This window comes from Monodelphis domestica, chromosome 6 (assembly GCF_027887165.1).
Source record: "Monodelphis domestica isolate mMonDom1 chromosome 6, mMonDom1.pri, whole genome shotgun sequence".
Lineage (NCBI taxonomy): Eukaryota > Metazoa > Chordata > Mammalia > Didelphimorphia > Didelphidae > Monodelphis > Monodelphis domestica.
The window spans coordinates 75,175,515-75,201,769 of record NC_077232.1 but is presented as its reverse complement, the minus strand read 5'-3'; the positions used below and the strand labels follow the sequence as shown (position 1 = coordinate 75,201,769).

At 40.9% G+C, this 26,255-nt stretch overlaps 1 protein-coding gene across 1 annotated transcript in view; it reads left to right on the top strand.

Moving 5' to 3' along the window:
* The window catches only part of DGKQ (diacylglycerol kinase theta), a 116,629-nt gene that overhangs the window by 79,863 nt on the left and 10,511 nt on the right, over nucleotides 1-26,255 (top strand). The window contains exons 16-21 of the mRNA XM_056802275.1: nucleotides 14,895-15,046; nucleotides 19,238-19,386; nucleotides 22,100-22,281; nucleotides 24,453-24,553; nucleotides 24,999-25,145; nucleotides 25,662-25,773. Coding sequence (XP_056658253.1) covers nucleotides 14,895-15,046; nucleotides 19,238-19,386; nucleotides 22,100-22,281; nucleotides 24,453-24,553; nucleotides 24,999-25,145; nucleotides 25,662-25,773 — 843 coding nt within the window. The remainder of the gene's footprint in view (nucleotides 1-14,894; nucleotides 15,047-19,237; nucleotides 19,387-22,099; nucleotides 22,282-24,452; nucleotides 24,554-24,998; nucleotides 25,146-25,661; nucleotides 25,774-26,255) is intronic.

Genomic DNA, 26,255 nt, shown 5'->3' with positions numbered 1-26,255 from the left:
CTGAGTAAGTTTTCACCTCTTTGCTCCTTGCAAGTTTACAAGTTGCCTGACCTTTAATAGGTACTTAGCACCCTATTGTATAAATTCTAAAAATAGGCATGGCTTAAAGAACTTTTTGCCTCATTATAAGTATGGGTTTAAGTACTTTCATTGTTTAGCAAGGAGTTTTCTCCCCTAAAGCAGTCTTAAGTAGGGTGGAGTAGAGGTCTTCCCATTTCTGATCCAAGTAGAGTTCTCACTTTCCAAATGGGCAATGTTCCCAGTAGGGAATTGTTCCAATGGAGAATTCCCCAATGGGGAAATTTTTTTTTTTAATTTTAATATTATTTTATTTGGTCGTTTTCATACATTATTCACTGGAAACAAAGATCGTTTTCTTTTCCTCCCCTCCCCCCCCCCACCTTTCCCTCTCCCATAGCCGACGCATGATTCCACTGGTTATCACATGTGTTCTTGACTCGAACCCTTTTCAATGGGGAAATTTTTAACATTCACAAGTCTGAGAAATTTCAAGATTTACATCTGCCTTGGAGCCAATACACAGTATTGACTACAAGATGGAAGGTAAGGGTTAAAAAAAAAGAAAGAAAAAGGAAATTGTGCCACAGGGGCTGCTGGGTAGCTCAGTGGATTTAGAGCCAGGCCTAGAGATGGGAGGTCCTGGGTTCAATTCTGGCCTCAGATATTTCCCAGCTGTGTGACCCTGGGCAAGTCACTTGACCCCCATTGCCTAGCCCTTACTACTCTTCTGCCTTGGAACCAATACACAGTATTGATTCCAAGATAGAAAGTAAGGGTTTAAAAAAAATTGTGCCACACCATGATTTTTTGAAGTCTGAGGGGGAGAGAAGACATGATAGAAGAGAGACTAAAGAGACAGAAGATGTGAGTTGTCTTTAGTTTTTGTTTGTTTTTTTTTAGATTCAAAATTTCTTAAATTTTATTTTAGAAAGTAAAAAAAAAAACTCACTTTTTGACAGAAGGATAAATTATAGAGATGAGCAATATGCACTGAGCTGTCTTTAAGAATATCTTTGGGGGGGCAACTAGGAGGCTCACTGGATCAAGAGCCAAGCTTGGAGACAAGAGTTCCTAGGTTCAAATCCAGCCTGAGATACTTCTTAGATGTATGACTGGGCAAGTCATTTAACCCCCATTGCCTAGCTCTTACCCCTCTTCCACCTTGGAGCCAATATACAGTAGTGACTCTAAGACAAAAGATGAGGTAAAAACAAGAGCGAATGTCTTTGAAGGACTGTCACAGGGAAGAAGAATTAGACTTGTTTTGTGTAGAAATGGAGGGCAAAAGGAGAGGTAACCAGTGCAAGAGGCAAAGAGGCGGGTGTAGATTTGCTGTAAGGAGAAGCTTTTTGATGAGAGCCGTTCAGTAGAGGAGTGGGCTTCTCTGAGAGGTGGTTGGTTCTCTCTCCCTGAAGGTCTTCAGGCACATGCTCGGCAGTTAGCTCTTGGGTGGAGTTCTTGGACTCGATGACTGCTGAGATTCTCTTGTGGCAATTCTGAGACTTAACACTGAGGGCAGAGCAGTCAAGGAAGGCTTCAAGGAAGGGATAGGAAGTGGAGCTGGACTGTGAAGGATGGCAAGAGAGGCAGAATGGAAATAGAGAGTCATCTTTATTAACAAGATTAACTCCCATGTGGGTAGGATTCACTTTTATGGGGAACTTTTCCTCACAACAGTACTGTGAGGTGGGCACTATGATGGACTCGGAGACAGAAAAGCCCAGGATTCAAATCCTACCTCAGACTCTTACTCGCTGTGTGTCCCTTAACCTCTGTCTGCCTCAGTTTCCTTAACTGTATATAAAATGGAGATAATAGTAGCTCCGCTCACACCAAGTTGTCTTAAGGGTAAAATGATAACATTTGCAAAGTGCTTTGCAAGTGCTATTTACATGCTAACTCTTGTTATTATCATCTTCTTTGTTGACAAATAAAGAAACTTAGACTCAAAGAGATGAAGTGATTTGTCCATAAATGCTCTAAGTTTAGGAGCCAGGACTTAAACTCAGATCTTCTGACTAATTCCAGTTTATTCTCATATGTTGTTGCTTCCTGATTCCAGATGGGTTAGAACAGTATGAATGAAGATGCAGACTGGGATTGAGTGAGATCTCTAGAAGAATGGGGGGATGTTCCCCACTAAAAAGTGATACCCCCACTGCTTCTCTTACCTCTCATCACTGGCCAGGGCTGAAGAGAGCAGCCTCTTGGGGCTTTAGAAACTGAGGCAGCCCCTGCTCCTCCCTGGGGCAGTCCAGGGGAGCTTCTGGAGATCCCTTCTTCCCCAGTCAGATGATTTCTTCTAATGACTTCAAGCATTTTCAATATTTTTATATCTCGACATTTTCCCATCCATTATCTCACATAAATCAAGGCTAAGCGAGAGGCACTGTGCCAAGTGTTGGGGGGTACAAAGAAAGACCAAAAACAGTCCCTACTTATGTAACCTGCATAATGCTCTGAGAGGAGGAAGGCCAGGCAAGGATTGTTGTCCCAGTTTTGCAAATGAGAAAACTTAGCTGCAAAGAACTGAAGCTGTGACTGAGGTAGCAAAGGAAAGTGACTTGTATGGAAGTTGAAGGATCTAGAAGTGTTTAGCTGGGAAGAAACTTGTGGAAGGGAGGATTTGACTGCCCTTTTTAAGGGTCGTCACATAGAGAATCCCATTGCACAGATTTTCAGCTAATATCTGAGGATGGATTCGAGCTCAGGTCTTGCTCACTCCAGGCTGTCACGCTATCTTCTACATCACCTATCTGCTCTCACTATTTATTTTTAACATTTATTTTTGAGTTTTTTTATTTTTCATTTTTGAGTTTTTATTATTTATTTAATATAATTTTATATTATACATAATATAAATATTATATATATAATATAAATATATGTTTATTATTATAAAATTATTTTTATTTTTTATTTTTGAGCTTTCCCTCCTTCCTACCCCTCCCCTATTCATTGAAAAGGCAAACAACATGGTACCCATTGTATGCATGAAGTCATACAAAACCCATTTCTATATTAGCCATGTTTTATGCAGATTTAGAAGGAAGAACTAGCACCTTTGCGTGGACATTACAGGGAAGCAGGTTTTGATCCATTGTACAAGAAGAAGTGTAATTGTTCTTTCATACCTGTTTTCTTGGATTCATTTACTCAGCAAGAAACTTCACTAATATAGAATCTGCTTCTCAGGGAAGAAACCTTATTTTAAGAAGTTCAGAAGCCCTTTGGTCTTATTGGTAAGCCTTCAAGGACTCTGCTCCTTAGGGAGTGGTTTTCCAGGAGTCATTACAGAGATTTCTGTTTGTTTCTATGATCCAAGTTAAGTGCTGCCATTGGAAGTCCCCGTTCTTGACCTTTCTTCTTTATGTCACACATTAACCTGTGTTTCCTGGACGTTTTACTTTGTCCAAGTCGCTTTACTTTGTGAAATGAAGCAGGGAACAAAAGTATTGTTATCTCCATTTTACAGATGGGGAACCTGAAGCTCAGTGAGGGAATGTGACTTGCCCAAGATCACACAGTAAGGAATAGAACAAAGACTGCAATCCAGGGATTTTTAGATCCCATTCCAGGACAAGCAGTGCTTCTCACAATGAGCTTTTAGTCTTTTATACTCCTTTAATCAGCAACAAGAAATCAAATATGCCAATGTTTTGTTCTTTTGTTTTGTCTTCTTCTTGTCAGCTGCTTTTCCAAGATTAGAAAGGTAAGTTGTAACTACCTGGCCATGCCCTGACCATGTAGTGATGAGCTTGTTTGTTCCACTGTGTTTTAGAGTAGCCATGTGTTTGAGAATCCCCCTGCCCCTTGAGCGCTGTGTATGATAGAAGCTTCCAAAATTCCCTGGTGGTGTTCTCTTTATGACTCTGGCCAAATCCACATCATCCAGTTCCTGGTACCCTCCAATCTAGTTTTGTGACCCAGTGAGAACCAGGGGTCCATCCATGACACTGAGGGAAGACTGGGGAATGGGAGCTGTTAATCCTAAAGGTTTTTTGACTTACAGCTGGCTGGTCCAAATGAACAACATTTTCTTTCTTTCTATATTGTCAAGAAATCATTTCCTAATTGACTTCCATTCTATGGCCTTTATATTTTAGAGGTCAAATTATAATACAACTTTGACAATAATCTAATTCAATTTCCTTTTACAGAGGAGGAAACTGAGACCTAGACCAAAGTTACATAGACTAAAGCAGAGCTGGGGATCCCTTTCAGTGAATCATAATATTCTAGATTAGGAAAAATTTAATGCTTTAAAATAATGGACCACATGATTAAAAAATCCCTTACCTTTATATCTGTGGGTGTTTTGAAGAATGGGCTGGCTGCCTGAATTTAATTAATTAATTGTGCTTCTGGTTAATCACACTGCTCCAAGAACTCCCAACCTCCTTTCAAATCCATTCTCTGTAGCCGCCATATTTTCAGCATAATGGGAGAGTCATCTGGGCAGTCTCACTACTTCACCCTTTAGTCTCCACGGAACAGTGTGAAGAAGATATCTCAGCCATCCATGGAAGGTGCCAGGGAACCTTATTTCTCCTCTTAGAGTGTGCTTCTTGGCGTATACTATAGATGATCCTGGGAACCTTGGCTGGGTTCCATGATTGGCTTTACATATAGCTGCACTGCAGCTATATAAATAATTATATACCAACATATTATATAATATACGATATATACAACATCATATTATTATATGATTTTATAATTTATAATTCATATTTATTATAAAACAATTATCTATTATTAGACTTAATACTAGTGAAATAGAATCATAGCAGTTTTAGCAATTTTACTATTAAGAAAAAAAGTAAAACAAAACAAAAAAACCCAAAGGCTATGTTAGCCAAGTGGGAACATGGCACACAGGATTACCTTGAAGAGGCAAATAAAAGTTGGCTGAAGAGGCAGCTAGGTGGTTCAGTGGTAGGTCTGGAATCAAGAGGACCTGGGTTCAAATATGGCCTCAGATAATTCCTAGCTATGTGACCCTGGGCAAGTCACTTAACTCTCAAAAGTCCTTACTACTCTTCTGCCTTGGAATCAATACCCAGTATAAATCCTAATACAGAAGGTTAGAGTTTGATAAAAATAAAAGAACGGAAGGCACAAAATAATATTGTAAAAAATTATATTGATTATATCCTAAAAGATAGGAAATAATTGATTACTATTTTCATACTCATTTCCAGATCAGCTGTATACAGTCAGATTGTTGACTTTTAGAGCAAATGTGAAAATCATTACCATATTAGAAGAAAAGAGATATGGCAAACAGTTGTGGAAATTCCAGGCTGGCACTTTGGACAACAAAAAAATAGAAAATGCATAAGCAAAGGTCATATACTTATCACCTTTCCCAGATGTTTTTTAACCAATGTTAGCAGATCACCTCAATGAGGAGAGAAAAAGAGCCTTGAAATTTTCCATGCTAACAAGTGCAAGATCTTATTGCCATATGGTCAGATACAGAATATAAATTTTTTTTGTAAAAATTTTGGAAGAAAGATGGGAGAAGCTTATAAGAAGTAGCCTTTCAAAAACAAGTAACAAAATGAAAAAAAAAGCAAGTTAACAGAAAACTTATCAAGAAGCCCAATTAAGTCAGATTATGCATCTGACATTATGCAAAGGCATAATTAAGCTGTCCAAACTATAGATTAAAGTCATGTCCATCAGTTAACTACCACCCCTGGGTTCAAAGTCTCCAATGATCTATGAAAAAGTAGGTACAGCATCCTGAAAAAAAAGATTGAAAGAACTACTGAACTAAAACAAGTATAGACAAAAGAGATATTGAGGGATCAGTTCTTTTTTTTTTTTTCAGTTCATAGGGTTTATTTTTTGTCATACAGCAACTTATTTGAAATATGAGAGTGGGTTTGTTTGCTATTGTAATTAACTAGACTATTGTGAATTTTGGGGACTTGGGTACTTCTTTCTTTATTTTTTTCCTTTTAGACATTATTTTATTTGGTCAATTTCAAACATTATTCCTTGGAAACAAAGATCATTTTCTTCCCCCCCCCCCCCCAACTACTCCTCCCATAGCCGACGTTCGATTCCACTGAGTATCACATGTGTCCTTGTTTCGAACCCATTTCCATGTTGTTGGTATTTGCATTAGAGTGTTCATTTAAAGTCTCTCCTCATTCATGTCTCTCCCACCCCTGTAGTAAAGCAGTTGTGTATCTTCAGTATTTTTACTCCCACAATTTGTCCTCTGCTTGTGGATAGTGTTTTTTCTCCTAGATCCTGCAGAATGTTCAGGAACGTTGTATTGACACTAATGGCAAAGTCCATTATGTTCGATTGTACCACAGTGTATCAGTCTCTGTGTACAATGTTTTCCTGGTTCTGCTCCTTTCGCTCTGCATCACTTCCTGGAGGTTGTTCCAGTCTCCGTGGAATTCCTCCACTTTGTTATTCCTTTGAGCACAATAGTATTCCATCACCAACATATACCACAATTTGTTCAGCCATTCCCCAACCGAAGGGCATCCCCTCATTTTCCAATTTTTGGCCACCACAAAGAGCGCAGCTATGAATATTCTTGTACAAGTCTTTTTCCTTATTATCTCTTTGGGGTACAAGCCCAGCAGTGCTATAGCTGGATCAAAGGGTAGCCAGTCTTTTATCGCCCTTTGGGCATAGTTCCAGATTGCCCTCCAGAATGGTTGGATCAATTCACAACTCCACCAGCAATGAATTAGTGTTCCTACTTTGCCGCATCCCCTCCAGCATTCATTACTTTCTTTTGCTGTCATGTTAGCCAATCTGCTAGGTGTGAGGTGATACCTCAGAGTTGTTTTGATTTGCATCTCTCTGATCATAAGAGATTTAGAGCACTTTTTCATGTGCTTATTAATAGTTTTGATTTCTTTGGCTGAAAAAACTGCCTGTTCATGTCCCTTGCCCATTCATCAATTGGAGAATGGCTTGACTTTTTGTACAATTGATTTATCTCTTTATAAATTTGAGTAATTAGACCTTTGTCAGAGGTTTTTGTTATGAAAATTGTTTCCCAATTAGTGCTTCCCTTCTCATTTTGGTTTCATTGGTTGTGTTTGTACAAAAATTTTTTAATTTGATGTAATCAAAATTATTTATTTTACATTTTTGTGACTCTTTATATGTCTTGCTTGGTTTTAAAGTCTTTCCCTTCCCAAAGGTCTGACATATATACTATTCTGTGTTCACCTAATTTATTTATAGTTTCCTTCTTTATGTTCAAGTCATTCACCCATTCTGAGTTTATCTTGGTGTGGGGTGTGAGGTCTTGATCCAAACCTCATCTCTCCCACACTGTCTTCCAGTTTTCCCAGCAGCTTTTGTCAAATAGTGGGTTTTTGTCCCAGAAGCTGGGGTCTTTGGGTTTGTCATATACTGTCTTGCTGAGGTCACTTACCCCAAGTCTATTCCACTGATCCTCCTTTCTGCCTCTTAGCCAATACCAAATTGTTTTGATGACTGCTACTTTATAATATAGTTTGAGATCTGGGACTGCAAGGCCACCTTCCTTTGTATTTTTTTTTCATGATTTCCCTGGATATCCTTGATCCTTTGTTCTTCCAAATGAACTTTGTTATGGTTTTTTTCTAAATCAGTAAAAAAAATTTTTGGAAGTTCAATGGGTATGGCACTAAATAGATAAATAAGTTTGGATAGGATGGTCATTTTTATTATATTGGCTCGTCCTACTCATGAGCAGTTAATGTTCTTCCAATTGTTCAAGCCTAGTTTTAGTTGTGTGGTGAGTGTTTTGTAGTTGTGTTCATATAGTTCCTGTGTTTGTCTCGGGAGGTAGATTCCTAAGTATTTTATTTTGTCTAAGGTGATTTTGAATGGGATTTCTCTTTCTAGTTTTTGCTGCTGAGCGGTGTTGGAAATATATAGAAATGCTGATGACTTATGCGGGTTTATTTTGTATCCTGTGACTTTGCTGAAGTTGTTGATTATTTCGATTAGCTTTTTGGTTGATTCTCTAGGATTCTTTAAGTAGACCATCATATCATCCGCAAAAAGTGATAACGTGGTCTCCTCCTTGCCTATTTTGATGCCTTCAATTTCTTTTTCTTCTCTAATTGCTACTGCTAGTGTTTCTAGTACAATGTTAAATAATAGAGGTGATAATGGGCATCTTTGTTTCACTCCTGATCTTATTGGGAATGCATCTAGTTTATAACCATTGCAGATGATGTTAGCTGATGGTTTTAGATATATACTGTTTATTATTTTTAGGAACGACTCTTCTTTTCCTATGCTTTCTAGTGTTTTTAATAGGAATGGGTGTTGTATTTTATCAAAGGCTTTTTCTGCATCTATTGAGATAATCATGTGATTTTTTTTGTTGGTTTGCTTGTTGATACAGTCAATTATGTGGATGGTTTTCCTAATATTGAACCAGCTCTGCATTCCTGGTATAAATCCTACTTGATCATAGTGAATGACTCTCCTGATCACTTGCTGGAGTCTTTTTGCTAGTATCCTATTTAAGATTTTGAGGGATCACTTCTAAAAGTATCTGATAAAGAGGAGGACTCTTCAGACATTTAGGGGAAAAATCAAATGTTAATTCCAAAAAAATTAACTGAGAAATATTGGCAATTGTCACCCTATGCTGTGCTGTGCGGTGGGCCAGCCTCACACAGGGGACGGGTCTTGGAAGTGGGACGGTGCCAGTGAAATGATGGATGGGACACAGCTTTTGCATTCAACCTGCAGCACAGGTTTCACAGGATAAACTGCTCCACTTTGGCTGAGGCCTGGCTTTATTTTATACCCTCATGATCACATATCTACTTGACACATAGTTTCATTCTGAACATACATGTTTCCATGGAACCTAACAACAGACAGGAAGCATAGGGAGATAGTCAATGAAACATTATTGCTAATGCAGGATCAGAGGGTAGAATCAACATGACCCAGATATAGGTTAGGGAATTCAGAGCACAGATTTGCCAGAAGTTTTTATTCCTAGAAAAGAGGGTCCTATCTAAGTGGGTATGTAAGAATCCTTAGGTTTAATTTTATAAGTAGGCTCTCCTGGTAATATCCTAGGGGGACAGGATGGGACATCTGTATTAACCCTGCAAGCATGTTGCTCTCATCTATTTTTTCTGGGACTAAGTAAGAATAATAATCATAGCAATTCCAATAATAAGGGGATGTTAATAATGAAAATCAATTAGGGGGGTTTCAGTGGGTGTTTCCATCCTTCCTGGAGGCTGCTTTGCAGTCCCCGGTTTCCATGTGGACAGCATGGTCTTTGATGGCTCCTGGCAACCCTGCATACTTACTTTCCCAGCTCTACAAAATCGTTGTGAGAATGATTCATTCATGTGCCAAGGGCATCTCTGATGGTCAGAGAAGGGAGTGGACAGGCTTTCACAAACAATATTCTAAATCAGACCACATTTTTACAGGTAAACAGTTGCCTTCTTAGGTGTAGGAAATTCATGGTCTCATTGTATTCGTTTATGGATTATTAAAAAAAAAACATTTAGTTGATCATACAATATCATATAGGTTTCCTTGTATGTGTTGAAATCATACAAGATTTTTTGAAAAATGTAACGAGAGATAACTTTTTTCCACTCTGATTATTAAAATCAAACAACTTGTAAAAAAATTATATATATAATGTTTGCCATTATGCTACACAGTCAAATGGAAGAAATCTGTAATTAGGTGGAAAGGTTCAGCCTATCCACACATGAAAAACCTAATGGATCTTTGCTATCCAGAATGTGATACACATTTGCCTGTACTACCCATAGAGCTAGTCCCTCAGTATGTAAAAATCTTAGACAGATGCTGCAAACAGATAATGAATAGAGGTTTGAAAAACAAAGTAATCTCTATTTCAAGGAGCTTACAGTCTCTGGGGGGGACAGGAGATAGAATATGTACATATTAAAGTCAATACTAGATACTTTTTAGGAAAGAGATCAAAATTAGCAGGTAGTGGGGAGAAGAATTAGGGAGAGGTTTCCGAAGAAGGTGGTAAATGATAGGAGCCTTGACTGGAAAATGGAATAAAGGTTGAATTCCCATGAAACTGAATAGTCGCTGTATCCCTCCCCTACTTTTAAGGTTTATTTTTATCATTTTTCAATGTATGCCAATATAGATTCTATTTCATTCAAAAAGTTATTTTTGGAGGCTAGCACATTAGGGGAAGGGGGCAATATGCCATTTTCTACCCCAAAAGAAGTTTAAAATCAAAAAAATTTTGGTCATTTTGAGGCATAATAAAAAATTATGCCATGCAGAACTCATGGTTCCTCAGAGATACCATATAAATGAGGCATACTGATGTGTGGAGGCTTATATTAGAGAACCCTAAGGGCTCATCTTTCTGCTGTTCATTGCTTTAATCATTGATTTTTTAAAAAGCCAATGCATTTAAGGCTGCTTTTATAGAAATGAAGATCAAATAGTCCTCTTGTAGTGCCCTTGCCCAGTCACATCAGGGATACTGTAGGAGAGAGAGTGGCAAGGATTGGAAAGGGGCTAGACACCATATTGGAGTGAGACTGGTCAAAGTAACGAGAGATGCCCAGACTGGAGAAGAGGGGATTTGGGGCTTGGGGAAAGACATGATAGGTGGCTTCACATGTATGAAGACACATTAGATTAGGTTAATTCAACTCAGACCCAGGAGACAGAACTATGAGGGAGCAATGTTGGGGGAGTGGTGGGTATAGCAATTTTCTGATTGGTTAATTTAAGGAAGACTTTCCAACACAGCTACCCGAAAGAGAATGCGTTTCAATAGATGATGGGTTCCCCATCTCTTGGTTTGAGACTTTGGCTAGAGACTGGATGATGTGTGGTGGGTGTATTGTCATGGGGAATTCATACTCAAGAATGGGTTATACTGAATGCTCCCTGAGGTCTCTACCAGTTTTGTGCTTCACTGACTTCCAAGGGTCTGTGATTCCATATTCCTCTGATAATTGGAACCAAATCTAATGTGAAGGCTATTTCTCCTGAAGACAGGATGGGTGGAGTTTCTATTTCAATCTTTGTTTAAAAAATTAAAAAAAGGAAGTCTTGCGATCAGAACTGCCCAGCCATCTGCCCTCTAAATTCTCAAGCTTCTTTCTCTTTTTGACCTCTCCTGTGTACTTCATCATTTTCTAATTCCTATCTTTCTATTTCTGGAACTTCCCATTCCCCTGCTGGGTTGAAAGCTCTTTTGAGGGCAGAGGCTGTGTGTCATATTTCATCTCCTTATCCCCAGAGTCCAGCATATTGCTTTGCACATAACAAACATTTTAATAAATGTTTATCAAATTGAATTGGGATGGATGAAAGGGTTTGCTTGAGTAAGTAATGAGTTCCCTGAGACTGGATGATGCTTGTTGGGGATAATAGGAAGGCGAATTTGTTCATCATCATGGGGGCTCTTCTGGATGGTCCAATTGGATCCCTTCCTGTGAGATTCTGTTAAAAAAAATCAAAAAGTTTTGCTGAATTTTTCTTTGTTGATTCTAGGACCCAGGAGCTGTTATTCTGAATATTCGTTTTTATTTCTCATGATTGTAGATAGAGAAGAATTTAAGAGAGATTGGATTTGGTATGGACTGAGTCCAGAATGCATCCCAGAAATTGCTTTTCTAAGATTTGTTTTCCCTAATAAAAATTTGCTTCATATTGTTTTCCTTTCTAAAAATTAAAATCAGACAACATAGGTCTAGGTAATTGTGCTTTAGGATTCCAATCTTGGTTAATCTCAGATTCAATAACAATAATAATTTCTATAATACTTTCAGCTTTATAAAACCCTTTCCTTACAACATTATGAGGGACACAGTATAGGAATTATCGACTCTACTTTTCAGAGAAGAAAACATTCAAAGAATCAATGTGATTCACAAAAAGTCGCCCAGTTCACCCTTAGCTATACAGATGAGGTTGAACCCAGGTGTCTTACTTCCAAGGCCAGGGCTCTCTCCTGCCTGTCCACTCTAACACTATTTTACATTGACCTACTTAGTCCAGCCTCAGATTAGGGTACATAGTGGCCAGGAAGCAGAATTATTGGTCAGGACAAAGCAGAGCTTCTTCTCTGATCTCTTCAAGGTGACTAGCCCAGGTCTTGTTTGGTGGAGCCATTAGAAAAGTTGGGGTGCCAAGGGTTTCATTCATAGGAAGCCCATATGAGTGAACCCCAGCCATCCTAGGCTCTGGGATTCCTCTGAGGTGTCCTAATTGTAGCAGCATTATGGAATAAAGGAAAGAGCACTAAATTCAACATCAGGAGACTTGGGGTCCAGTCATGGCTTTGCCATTTTCTAAGGGGTGTGGTCTTAGGCAATTGACTTCTCTTCCATGATCCTAGTTGTTTGAAGTGTAGATTCTAGAACAGTCTTTGTTTTGGAGAGCTAGAGACCATGTATTCTAACCTCCTCTTTATGTAGATGATGAAGCTGAATTTTCAAAATGGCTAATGACTTGGCGAACATCACCCAAAAGCAGTAAGATGCAGGACCAAGATTTGACTTATGGGTCTTGGACTCCAAGGCCAGGGCTTTTCCACTTGAACATACTGATACTGATGACATAACATGCTCTCCAGGTCTCAATTTCCTCACATTTAAAGAAGAGATGCTAATATTTGCACTGCCTACCTTGCAGGGAGGAAAGAATTCATGAAACTTTACAGTTCTTTAGAAATGGGAGCAATTGTAATTACATTGGTACTTTGGTGAGTGTTCCTTGGCTTTCCGACCATCAGTCAAATCTTTGTTAAATGCTTACTATGTGCAAGGCACTGTACTGGGAGTACATGGGGAATGCAAAGAAAAGCAAAAGACACTTCCTGCCCTCAAGGAGTTCACTGTTCAGTGGATGGCCAATTGCTCAGTTCTAGGTCAAAGTGTCCTGGGTTTTGGTTAAAGGAATTCTAACATGGAAAGAGGCAGGTTTGGGAATTTCCCATGGAGGGGCAATCCGACATCTGCTAAAGCCTTAGGTAAAGCCTATCCATCTTCACTGAGATGAATGGGATGGTCTTGCCTTCTTAGGTGCTATTAGTACCTGAGATCTGGGCAACCTGTACACAAACACTCCTATCCCTTTCACTGCCCCTCACAGTGGCTGCTGGCATCCCTTCATTTATGTGTGGGCAGAGGGGAGGGAGTGAAGGATTGGAAACCTGGAGATGGGGACTAATTCACCAGAGGTCACATAAAAGCTTAGCTGAAAGTTGACTAGAATCCAGGTCTCCTCACTCCCAGTAAAGAGCTCTTTCCACTTCCCATATTGCCCACAAAAACTGTCTAGATTTTTATAATCCAGCAATTTAGTCTGTATACCCAATACCATCATTTAATTTTTTTTATAATTGTAATAGATAATAATAATAGTTATGTAGAGTTTGAAGAAACCTTAGTGATCTTGTGTTCTATTATCCCCTTTTTAAAGAGGAGAAAACCATGGCCAGACAATGGTATGATTTTTCCAAGGTCACATAGGGAGTCAAAGTCTACACTTAAATTTTTTGTTCATAAAATAAAGCAATTTGAGATTGAGGAGTCATAATTACAGAGCTGGAAGAGACCCCAGAGGTCATCTATTTTAAACATGACAGGGAGGGGGAGGGAATAAGCATTTATATGGTGCCTACTATGTGCCAGGCATTATAGTAAGCATTTTTTAACAAATATCTCATTTGATTCCCCACAACAATGGTTATTTCTGTTGTACAATTGAGGCAACTGAGATGAACAGAGGTTAAGTGGATTTCTCAGGGTCACCCAGCTAGGAAGTGTCTGAGGCCAGATTTGAAACCAGGAACTCCTCATGCCAGGCTCAGTGCCCTATTCACTGTGCCACCAGCTCCCTCAGTGGGGACTGAGAAAGGAGCAGGAATCTAGTCTAGAGGGGATGGCATTTAGGGCTGCAGTAGGGAGGTAAATATTTGAGGTGAAGGGAAGGACTATTTGGAGCAATCCAGTCAAGTCAACAAGCATGTATTAAGCTTCACTATGTTATAGGCACTGTGTATACAAATATCTTCATTCTAGTGGGAGAAGATGGCACATAAACTGGGCAACTAGGTGGCACAGCAAATAGAGCTCTGGGGCTGGAGTCAGGAAGACCTGATTCTAAATCCAGCCTCAGACACTAGCTGTGTGACTCTGGGCAAGTCATTAATTAGGAAAAAAAAAAACCATGAAACTGTTTGCCTCAGTTTCCTCATCTGTAAAATAAATTAGAAAAGAAAATGGCAAACCATGCCAGTATCTTTGCCCAAAAAACCCAAATGGGATCACAAAGAGTCAGAAAGGACTGAAAAAATGACTAAACAAACAAAAAAATTCCTTAAAAAGAAGCTTAAAAGAGAGGTGAATAGTAAGTCTCTCTGTGATCTAGACTTTTACTTTGGGCTGATCCACCATTGAGATTCTTGCTCCTTCGGGGAATAAACTGGGCCATGCCTGAGCCCCCCTTTTTTTAAGTTGAGACAATTTTATATCCAAGATAGAAATTTGTGACAAAAATCTAGGAAGTTTCCTTTTTCCAAACAGCCCCCTTTTTTTGCCTTGTTTGTTAAATGAATTAACTATGAAATAAATGAAGTGGCTCCCCACTCTCCAGGGGCCTGGGGAACAGTGCGACAGTGGGAAGAGTACTGGTGTCAGAAGACCTGAGTTCCAGTCTTCATCCTGCCACTCATGAGCCCTTTAACCTCTCCCACCTTTGCCCTCCTATCCAAAAAGATGTCGCCTGCATGGGTTAGTTCAGGAAAGATAAATTGAGTTGAGTGTAAATGAGATGGATGGGAATCCCACTTGAGTCAGCCCATTTTGGTCGCTCTCCTAACACAGACTTTCTCTATCTGTCAGCACACAAAGCTGCCCCCAGACTGCTGCCCAGTCCTTGTGTTTGTGAACCCGAAAAGTGGAGGGCTGAAAGGCCGGGACCTTCTCTGCAGCTTCAGGAAACTGCTGAATCCTCATCAGGTCTTTGAGCTCACCAACGGTGGCCCTTTCCCTGGGTAGGTGGCTGCTGAGTTGTAAGTAGCATCTGGGAGAGATTTTCTGAATTTCTCTGTACTCCCACCTCCCTGCAGCCAAGAAGTGCTCTATACCTTGGATGAACGAACGAGCTAAGTGTTGGGGAACACAGTTGGCCTTGGGATGGAAGTGGGAGGATGAGAACAATTCCTCTTGAATGGATGGATGGATGGATGGATGGATGGATGGATGGATGGATGGATGGATGGATGGATGAAACTGAATGAAGAAGCCTTCAATTTTCCTCTAGGACACACACACACACACACACACACACAAACAGATCGCAGCTGGCCCTTTCATAGCCCACCCTTGGAATTAGGGAAAAAGGAGGATTTTTTTTTTAAACCCTGACCCACTGTCTTAAGGATCAGTTCTAAGACAGAAGAATGAATAGCAAGGGTTAGGCGATCAGGATTAAGTGACTTGCCCAGGGTCACACAGCTTGAAACCTCTGTGACTGCATTTGAATCTAAATCCTCCCAAGTCCAGGTCACTCTGCTCCCCAGCAGCCCCTAATAATCAGGATTTAAGGGTTTAGAACAAAAGATCCAACATAGAAATGAAGATTGAAAATTGTTAGGTCAAGGAGGAATTGCAGAGATCTTGTAATTCAATCACCTCATTTTATGGCTTAGAAAATTGTGCTCCACATGGTTTGATAAAAGGAAAACTCTCAACATAATTGATGATATCAATAGCAAAAATCACAAGAACCATATCAATACATGTAGAAAAAGCTTTTGACAAAATATAACACTCATTCCTGTTAAACACCCTGGAAAACCTCCAGAGAAAGAACTGTTAGAGTAGGAATGTGGATGAAAGTATATGATTTATCACTTGTTTATTTGAGTTTCTATTTTAGGGTTTTGGTTTTATGAAATTATTCATTTACAAAAATGAATAATACAGAAATAGGTTTTGCCTGAGAATACGTATATAATCCTGACCAAATTGCTTCCCAGTTATGGGAGGAGGGAGGGATACAATTTGGATCCTATGACTTTGGAAAACTCATGTGGAAATTTGTTATTAAAATAAGTCAATAAATTAAAAAAAAAACACTGGAAAGCATAGATACAAATGGAAATCTACCTAAAACCATCAGAAAGAATTATTTGTTTTACCCATTTTTATTTTATTTTTTAAATCCTTGTCTTCCATCTTAGAATCAATACTGGGTATTGATTCCAAGGCAGAAGGGCAGTAAAGGCTGGTGTAGCAAGAGAATTGAGCAAGGCTGGCTGACAGCCTTCAAAGCCTATAACAAAACTATAACACTAGGCAATGGGAGTTAAATGACTTGCCCAGGGTCACCCAGCAAAGAAGTGTCTAAGGCCATTTGAACCCAGGATCTCTTGTCTCTAGGTTTGACTCTATCCACTGAGCCACCCAGTTGCCCCCAACAGCTATTATTTATAATGAGGATAAACTAGAAGCCTTCCCAATAAGATTAGGCATGAAATAAGGATCCCCATTATTAAAAAAAATTTTTTTTAAAGAAAAGAAAATTGTTATCTAGAGAGGGGACAATGACTTGCCCAAAATGATTTGGCCAGTATTTTGACACATTACTAAGTGGGATTTGAACCCAGGTCTCCTGACCCTAGACAAGTTCAAAAGGCATGTACCCTTAACATTTAAACTACTTGCCTAGTAGTTATTCTTTGCTGGTAGAAAAGTATTGTAATTCTAATGTCAGGATACTATTTTAGAAGACCTTCCCTTACAACAGGATTCAATTGTTATTCTCCAGGGGCTTAGGCTTACTCAGAAGCATCATGGTAGAGCACTGGACCTGGACCCAAAAAGGACTGAGTTTAAATCCAGCTTCAGACATTTATTAGCTGTATGACCCTGGCCAGGTCATTTAACCTTTGCTTGCCTCAATTTTCATATCTGTAAAGTTTTGGATTGACTTAATCTGATTAGCATTCTCCTTGCCAGTCCAAAGATCTGCCCCTGGGATGGGCTCCGGCTTAAAGAAGAAGGGAATAGGGAGCAGCTGGGTGGCTCAGTGGATTGAGAGCCAGGCTTAGAGATGGGAGGTCCTGGGTTCAAATATGGTCTTAGACACTTCCTAGCTGTGTGACCCTGGGCAAGTCACTTAACCACATCTGTCTAACCCTTACTGCTCTTCGGTCTTGGAACTATTACCTCAGGATTGATTTTAAGATGGAAGGCAAGGGCTTTGGGGAAAAAAGAAGGGAGGTGGAAGACAGTTACCATCATGAAAGAGGATATGTGACATATCCCATATTCCATTCCTAAGAGCTTAGGTACTATTAGATTGTGCAGGCAATTCTTGTAACCAAGGAATAATGTTCTAAATTGACTAAATAAAATTTAAAAAATAGATTATGTAGGCAAAGTATTGGGGTGGAGGGTAGGGGGATACATAGGGAAGGGAGAGCAGAACTCATGCTAAGACATCAGCTTCCTTTATTTTTATTTTTATTTTAATAACCAATTTCCACATAAATTTTCCAAAGTTACATAATCCATATTGTCTCTCTCCCTCTTCCCGGAGCTGACCAGCAATTCAATCTGGGTTATACATGTTTTATCACACAAGACATATTTCCATATTCATCTTTGTCAGCAAATAATCTTACAGAACCCAAACTAGAAAATGTAGACCCAAATAAACAAGTGAAAGATCCTCTGTTTTCCTCTGCATTCCTGTCTGGGGAAGGTCCGTGAATGAGGGATGCCCTCCCTCTCTGCGGGTCCTATGAGGACCAGGAGAAAGAAGACGAGCATCTTTAATATCTGTCTCCAGGAAGGAGAATCTTTTTGTGCTAAGCCACAGGTGTGCTAAAATCAAAGAGCCCCCCAGGCTTCTTAGGGGCCTAGCCCTGTGCTTAGAACCAGAAGGGACTTTTCAGATGACCCAGTCCCATCTGCTGGCTGAGACCCAAAGAAGAGAATTATTTGCCCCAGTTCACACAACTAGTAAGTGGCTTCAGACCCAGGTCAGTCGCCACAGGCCAGAGTTTCGTTGCCCACGTAAGCAGGACTCAGGCCTGTCCTCTGGGCCTCAGCAGGTCCCCAGGTGTGGAGGCAGGCCATGGGCTGAGGGGCTTCCTGGGGTCAGGTGTTATCTCAGAGGCCCTAAGAGATGGCAGAAGGAGCAGGCGTGGGGCTTAGACCTTGCCAGAAAAGAGAAGAAAGCTGTGAATACACTTAACATTTTTCCTCCCTGTATTTGGGTCAAGTCATTCTTCTGACATGTTCTTCCTGCCAATTTAAGAGAATAGAAAGTTCTTGTTTATCATCCAGGGGCTGAACATTTAAGGACAAGCACAGCATAAAGTGTTCGGATTTCTGCCCAGAGAGGCCAGGCTCACATGAGCTCGTCTCCCGGGCACCAAAGAACTGTACAAACAAAGCAAAACAAAAACCTCTTAAACAAAACAGATGGCAGCCTGCTCTCTCCTTATGGGTTTATTCCTGCTAAGACTCAGCAGAGTAAGGTGTAGGAGCTGCAGTTCTTCCCATTATCATGACAATCTTCACCTTCCCATCTGATATTTCACCCGATCTCAGGCAGGGGTAGGCCTGATCATTCATCCTCCCATTTTTCAGATGAAAATATAATTTATTTTTACAGAATTACAGAAAAAAATATATAATTTTTTCATAGATGAAATTTACACTTTACAGTTGAAAGAAAGTAATTAAAAAGGTGATGTGTGGCCACAAATGCCAGACTTGGAGTTAGGAACACCCAATTGCATATCCTTTGACATGTAACAGCATTGTGATCCTGGGCAAGGCACTTGACTACTTTTTGCCTTAGTTTTCTCATCTGTAAAACGAGGATGATAATAATACTAGTAGTGCCTGCTTCCCAGAGGTCATTGTGTGGTGGGTGAAAGAGGAGATGACCGAGGAAATAGGTTGAGCCTTCTGAACATTTTGATCTATTAAGCAATTGCCTCACTGATCAGGATCAATAGCTCTCCTCTGCAGGCTGAATCACACTCAGTCACTTTTCTTGGTTTCTTACCTAAATCTTCCTGAGGAATTAAAAAGGGGACGGGTGATCTGTGTTTGAATGACGTTGTTTCTGCTCGGGTCGGGGAGTGAGAATTTGTTTGTAGTGGGTTTGACACTGACTTAGAGCCGCAGAGGGAGTGACAAGCTCTTCTGCTTTTTCTGCTAAGGTTTCACATGTTCTCCCAAGTCCCCTGCTTCCGTGTCCTGGTGTGCGGTGGGGACGGCACTGTGGGCTGGGTGCTGGGAGCCTTGGAAGAGATCCGGCACAAACTGGCATGCCCAGAGCCTTCCGTGGCCATCCTGCCCCTGGGCACAGGTGAGCACATTCCCACGTTGGGTTTGAGGCCTCGAGATGGGCAGGGGAAGGAATCATGTCAGGAGGAGCTGTAGATGGGGGTCTGTGAAGTCGACCAGAGTCACCATCTCTACTCACATCCTTCCTGCTTTCTAAGATGCCTGATGCACCACAACCTTGTGACGTAGCAGCTGTATTCTCCTCATTTTATGGATGGCCCAGAGAAGGGAAAAATCACTGAGTTTGCACAGTTATTATCTTAGCCTAGATTCAAGCTCAGCTCTCCTGAATTTTAGAAGACCCAGGATTCCTTCTGCTGCCTCACTATCAGCTTATAGACAATGATCATGAAAATTGGCATTTTAAAGAAAAATAAGGGGGCAGCTGGGTGGCTCAGTGGATTGAGAGCCAGGCTTAGAGACAGGAAATCCTGGGTTCAAATCTGGCTTCAGACACCTCCTAGCTGTGTGACCCTGGGCAAGTCACTTAACCCCCATTGCCTAGCTCTTACCACTGTTCTGCCTTGGAACCAATACACAGTATTGATTCTAAGACAAAAAGTATGGGTTTAAAAAAAAAGAAAGAAAGAAAAATAATAGGGAGCAGCTGGGTGGCTCCATGGATAGAGAGCCAGGCCTAGAAACAGGAGATCCTGGGTTCAAATCTGGCTTCAGATACTTCCTAGCTATGTGACCCCTATTGCTTAGCCCTTAACCACTCTTCTTCCTTGGAACTAATACACAGTATTGATTCTAAGACAAAAAATAAGGGTTTAAAAAAAAAGATGAAAGAAAGATAACTTATATGTATATAGTACTTTAAGGTTTATAAATCACTTCCCATATATCTCTAATCAAAAATATGACCTTAAATCTTATTCAAAAGATAGAGAGCAGGAACACTTATACGGCGTGCCGGTAATTGGGAAAGGTCTCCTCTAGGGAGTCACCCCTTAGCAGTCGTTTGAAAGCTGCTGGAGATTCAGCTCTCTGTGCTGTTCTCTGTTCAAGGACAGCCCTTCCCAGTTCCCCAGGAGTGATTAGCCTCTCTGATCTCTTCCCATCAAAACCTGCTCTCAAGAAGGAATGGAAACTCACTCTGAGGTCTGGAGTTGTTGGTAATTGAGAAGATTTCAAAGTGTGACCATGCCTTTCTCCATAGAAAATGAAGATGGGAAAGCTACTTAGCCTCTTTGTGCTCTATGAAACACTTTTGGACTTTTAAGTTGAGGGGGCAGCTGGGTGGCTCAATGAATTGGGAGCCAAACCCAGAGAAGGGAGGTCTGGGTTCAAATCTGGCATCAGCCACTTCCTGGCTGTGTGACCCTGAGCAAGTCACTTAATCCCCATTACCTAGTCCTTACTGCTCTTCTGCCTTGGAACCAATATGCAGTATAGATTCCAAAATGGAAAGTAAGGGTTTAAAAAAGAAAAGAAGTCTATAGGTTGCCTAGAAAATGTCAATCTGCACTGGTAGGAGTGTGAAATCACAGATCTAGTACATACCCTCTCCATATTAAGACCTAGAACCAGTGGGATGAAGCTGCTCCTGGAAGGGAGTTCTAGACATTAATAGCTACATTGGGGGGAGATGCATGTCCCAGAAATCACACCATCATTGGCCACCTGTTTCAACAATCACTTCTTAGGTTCCTGTTCTTTGCAAAGCATGATCCTAGGCTATGCTGATAGATGTAGAAGGATAAATAAGACATGATCCTACTCATGAAAGTCTTCAGAGTCTAGTGGAGAAAGGAGGAGGAATAAGACATAATAAGTACACAAAAGAGGCATTAAGAGGAGGGAGATCTCTGATAATGAAGAGAATGCATACAGCTGGGAGGATCCCGGGAAGACTTCTCTGATGAAATAAAAAGCCTTTAGAGTTGGAAAGACCTTGGAATTCATCTAATCCAAATCTTCAGTTGACAGAGGAGGAGACTTGAGGTCAAGGAAAGTTAGATTTGTTGGCAGTCCCAGAGCAAGGGAATAATAGAGTAGGGAGTGAAACTGAGGCACCCCTCCTTTGAACTATACCTTGGGATGGTTTCAGAAAAACCTGAGAAGACTTGTAGGAACTGATGCTGAATAAAACAAGCAGAACCAGGAGAACTGTTTATATAAGATATGGTGATGATAATCAACTTTGAAAGACTTAGAAATATGATCGACACAATGAACAATTACAAGTACAAAGGACTCCTGATGATCCATGCTATCCACCTCCAAAGAGAGAGCTGATGAACCCAGAGAGCAGCTTGAAGCACATTTTTCTCTCTTTTTTCCTTTGTTTTTGTTGGATATGGATAAGGAAATTTGCTTTGCATGACTGTGTATTTTTTGTTTTGTTTTGTTTTTCTTGCCTTCTCAATAGAAGGGAGGAAGGGGAAGAGAATTCAGAAGTGAAAATAAGATATGAAGTTAACAAATAAAATGAAGTATGCATAGGATTTACATGGAAAGAAATGGAGAGTAGAGAGTGATTCTAGATTATAGGGGAGGACAAGCAAAAATAAGGGACAATATCTTGAATATATTGGAAGGTCTGGTGAATTCTCTGGTTTAACTAGAGGACAGACTTGGTGAGGATGGAGATCTTGGAGGTGGGGATAGCACCTTAGGTTATCTCATTTTTGAACCTAGTCATGAGGCTCATTCAGGACTAAGAAGGTAATCACTATTCCCTTTGGATATTTCAAAGAAGTATGAATGACTGGGCCTCCTTATTTTCCCAGGTAATGATTTGGGCAGAGTGCTGCGCTGGGGAGCAGGCTACAGTGGGGAGGACCCATTCTCCATTCTGGTGTCAGTGGATGAAGCTGATGACGTCCTCATGGACCGATGGACTATCCTTCTGGATGCTCAGGATGTTGTCGAGAACACTGAGAATGGGGTGGTTGATTCAGAACCTCCAAAGGTGATCTCTTTCATTCCTTGAAATAATAACATCCTTGTCCACCCATCAAGAGTCTTGGCCTATGGGATCATAAAACTTGGGGCCAGAAGGGACTGTAGACCATAGAATGACAGAGCTACGGGAGACTTCAGGATTTAGGATGGGAGATAGAAAAGGGTGGGAACTTAGAGATTATCTAGTCTAGCCCCTTTATTTTATAGATGAAGAAATTAAGTTCCTCTACTCCAGTTCCCAGAACTAAGTGCCCAAATTCTACTTATGGTAAGTAGCAGAATCAAGATTCTGGTCCATGACTTTTTTTCTCACATCCCTCTGCCTATTTGAACATGGTAAGGTATTGGCCAAAGAATATTTCCTTCCTGAAAGTATGCTGTGTACCCAGCCCTGAACAGGAAACATCATAGAAAACCTATTTGGACATCATTGGAAAATCATAAGCTTGTACATCTAGGGATCTTTAAAAGTTCATTTAATCCAATCTCCTCATTTTATAGATAAGGAAAAAGAAATCCCCAAAAAAGGAAGTATTGACTTCCTAACTAGTAAATACTGGAGCCCAGATTCAAGCCTCTAAGTCTTTTAAAGCCATGTTTAATGTTTTTTTCAAATGATATACTATTAAGTGCCTAGCACAGGGCCTGGCACATACTAGGCATTATCGTAATGCCTTCCTCCCTCTTTCAACTATAAAATTATCCCTTTTCTACACCCTCAATAAAGTAATAGCTTTATCATTTGCAAAATATATCTCTCATGACAACCTTATGAGGTAGATAGTGTAAGCATTACTCTTCCCATTATACAGATGAAAAACATTTTATTGAGGAGGACATCTCCTCCTGGATACCCTGTAGGTATCTCACTCATCTTGTGCCAAATAGAATTAACCATATTTCCCCATCCCTCCCCTACATTTCCTTGTTTCTCCCAATAGCACCACCATCTTCCTAGGCATCCAAGTTTGTAGTCTTGGAAGTCACCCTTGATTCTCTCCTCTTCCTCACCTCCCACCACCAAGCAGTCTCCAAGCTTCTTCAACACAACTGCTCCTGTCCCTTCTCTTCAGAAGCACAGCCTCTACGCTACTATTGCCTGGACTTTTGCAATAACCTCTAATTGGTCTCCAATCCAACCTCCTCATCACTGCCTAATGATGAACATTCCAAAAGCATGGCCCTGACCCACCATTCCCTTGCTCAGAAATCTTCAGTGGCATCCTGTTGTTGCTAGAAGAAGATGCTAAGTCTTCAGCCTGGGCATTTAAGTTCTTCCCATTTTTGGCTCCCAGTGGTCCATCTTATTTCATATTTAGTCCTCTTTCTCCACTACTCTGTTCTAGGCAGGCAGGCCTGCTTGGGAAATCCAACTGTTCTCTGTACACATAATTTCATTCCTTACCTCGGTGCCTTTAGTGCCAAGTGGTTCCTTGGGTTTGGCACAGTCAGAAGACGTCCTCTTCTCCTGTGCCTCTAAATTCCTTCAGAGACCAGCTCAAGTGCCACTTTTTAGATTCCTGAGTTCATAAGTTTCCTTCCCCTAGTTAACAGCATTCTTCCCTCCTTTTAATCACTTTGGATATAATTTATTTACTTTTGTACACATGATATTTTTCATTCTCTCCTCTTCCCCTCATTTGGTTTTTGTAGTTCTAGGACTAGCACATAGTAAACACCTAAGAATTGAATAGGGAAGGCAGAGGTTCAGAGGAGTCAGTTAACTTGGTCAGGGTCCCACAGATAATGAGTGTGCACCCAGGTTCTCTCATTCCAAACCCTTCACTGTTCTGGGCTGTCTAAGCCAGGCCAAGTGGTTTAGGAGAAGCAAACTGGCAGTGTTGGAGGGGACAGATTAGTAGGATTGGAAGAAGGGTAAGAGAGGTTCAAAGCAGGGAGGCCACATCCACTGGTACTACAGCAGCCCAGGTCTAATGGAGTGGGAGGGCAGTTCGTCTGCTCCCTCTGCACCAAAGGGTGAGGCCCCCAGGCTTCAACATCTGCCTCACCCAAAGGGACTGAACTCAGCTGGCTTCCTCGGAGCCAGCTCTTTCATGCCCTGAGGCAGTGATGAAATTGCAGCTTGAGAACAACAGGAATACTTCAGAGACCTATGGTTCCTCATGGTGACATTTTAAACATTTTGGCTTTGCTTCCTCCCCTTCCCTTTCCCCTCAGATCGTACAGATGAACAATTATTGCGGAATTGGAATCGATGCAGAATTGAGTTTGGACTTCCACCATGCAAGAGAAGAGGAGCCTGGCAAATTTACTAGCAGGTAAAGCTCGTGACAGGGAATGTCCATATTTTTACAAATTGGTAAACTTTGAAGATACCTTTTTTTTAACCCTTACTTTCTGCCTTAGACTCAATATTAGGTATCCATTCCAAGGCAAAAGAGAGAGAAGGGCTAAGCAATTGGGGTTAAAGTATCCAATCCAAGGCAAAAGAGAGAGAAGGGCTAAGCAATTGGGGTTAAAGAATCCATTCCAAGGCAAAAGAGAGAGAAGGGCTAAGCAACTGGGGTGGAGTGGCTTGCCCAGGATTGAACAGCCAGGAAGTGTCTGAGTCAAATTTGAACCCAATTCCTCCTATCTCCAGGCCTGGCTCTCTATCCACTGAGCCATCTAGTCATCCCTGTCCCCTCAGTTTCGCCTCAAGGTGTTAGTAACAAGAGAAGGGCTAGAGACTCCAATGAAGGGAAAGTTTTTTTCTTTCTTTAGATTCCACAATAAAGGGGTGTATGTCAAAGTTGGGTTACAGAAGATCAGTCACACCAGGAACCTCCACAAGGACATCCGACTTCAAGTGGACCAGCATGATGTGGAATTGCCAAATATCGAAGGGCTAATCTTCATCAACATCCCCAGGTAATGGGCGTTCAGACTGCTGATGCTCAGCTGACCCTAAGCAAGGGATTGTTCAGGGAACTACAACCAATATTTCCTGGGTAACTGCCATGGGCAGGCCACTAAGGATATAAAGTTGAAAAGCAACAGCACACGCTCTGTACTTAAGGACCTTTTAGTCTTTTAGAGAGGGGCTAAAACACACACACAAATAAGCCCAAGACAAATGAGGATATGATTAAGTGCACAGAAGATGCCAGTTGGTCTGAGAAACCAATTGTGGGGATGATCAGGGCGGCTTTCACGGAAGAGGGATGCTCAAACTGGTCCTCCAAGAAGGAGGAGCACTATTGATAAAGTTGGTTAATCCATATTGTCAAACCTGAGAGATTAGGAAGGGAAAAGTCATTGTGGAGAAGTAGTTCATGAAATATCTGAAAAGAAGCCTCTTCTTTCCAAAATAGCCACATTTCCTTTTCCCTTGCGACATGGTCCCAGATCACTCTCCCTTCCATTACCTTGTTTTTATTGATGTAGCTGGGGTTCTGGAGCTGACCTCTGGGGCTCTGACAATGATGCTCGGTTTGAGAAACCACGGATTGATGATGGCCTGCTGGAAGTGGTTGGGGTGACAGGTGTTGTTCACATGGTAAGTCCTTCTGAGAAAAGCAGTATTTACTTTTTTTTTTTAATTAAAATGTATTTATTTGTTATGTTAAAATTCCAAGGAAACTCCCTCCCTCCCTTTTGCTCTCCCCCTCCCCAAATTAGAGTTTCATTTTGCTGTGACAGGGTTCACAGAAGTGTGGCTGGGCTTCGAAGGTTCAAAGATTAGGGGTTGGTGGAGTGGAACAAGGTATATGCTTAGGGAAAAGGAAAGGGAAAGGGACAGAGCCATGTTGAAGAACAAGGTGAGAGCCAATGAAATGGCAGCTGGTTAAATTCAGTAAGGATCGCTAGTCACCGAAGCATCCTCGGCTCTTCTTTGGCTGTGGGACAAAATCCCAGATTGTCACCCTGGAATTCAAGGCCCTTCATCATCTTGTGACCCTCCTCCTCCTCTCTAGACCAGACTCCTCTCCATTCCCTCTGTACATGCCAAGGCCAGCCCCACTTCTGCTTCCTCTCTTC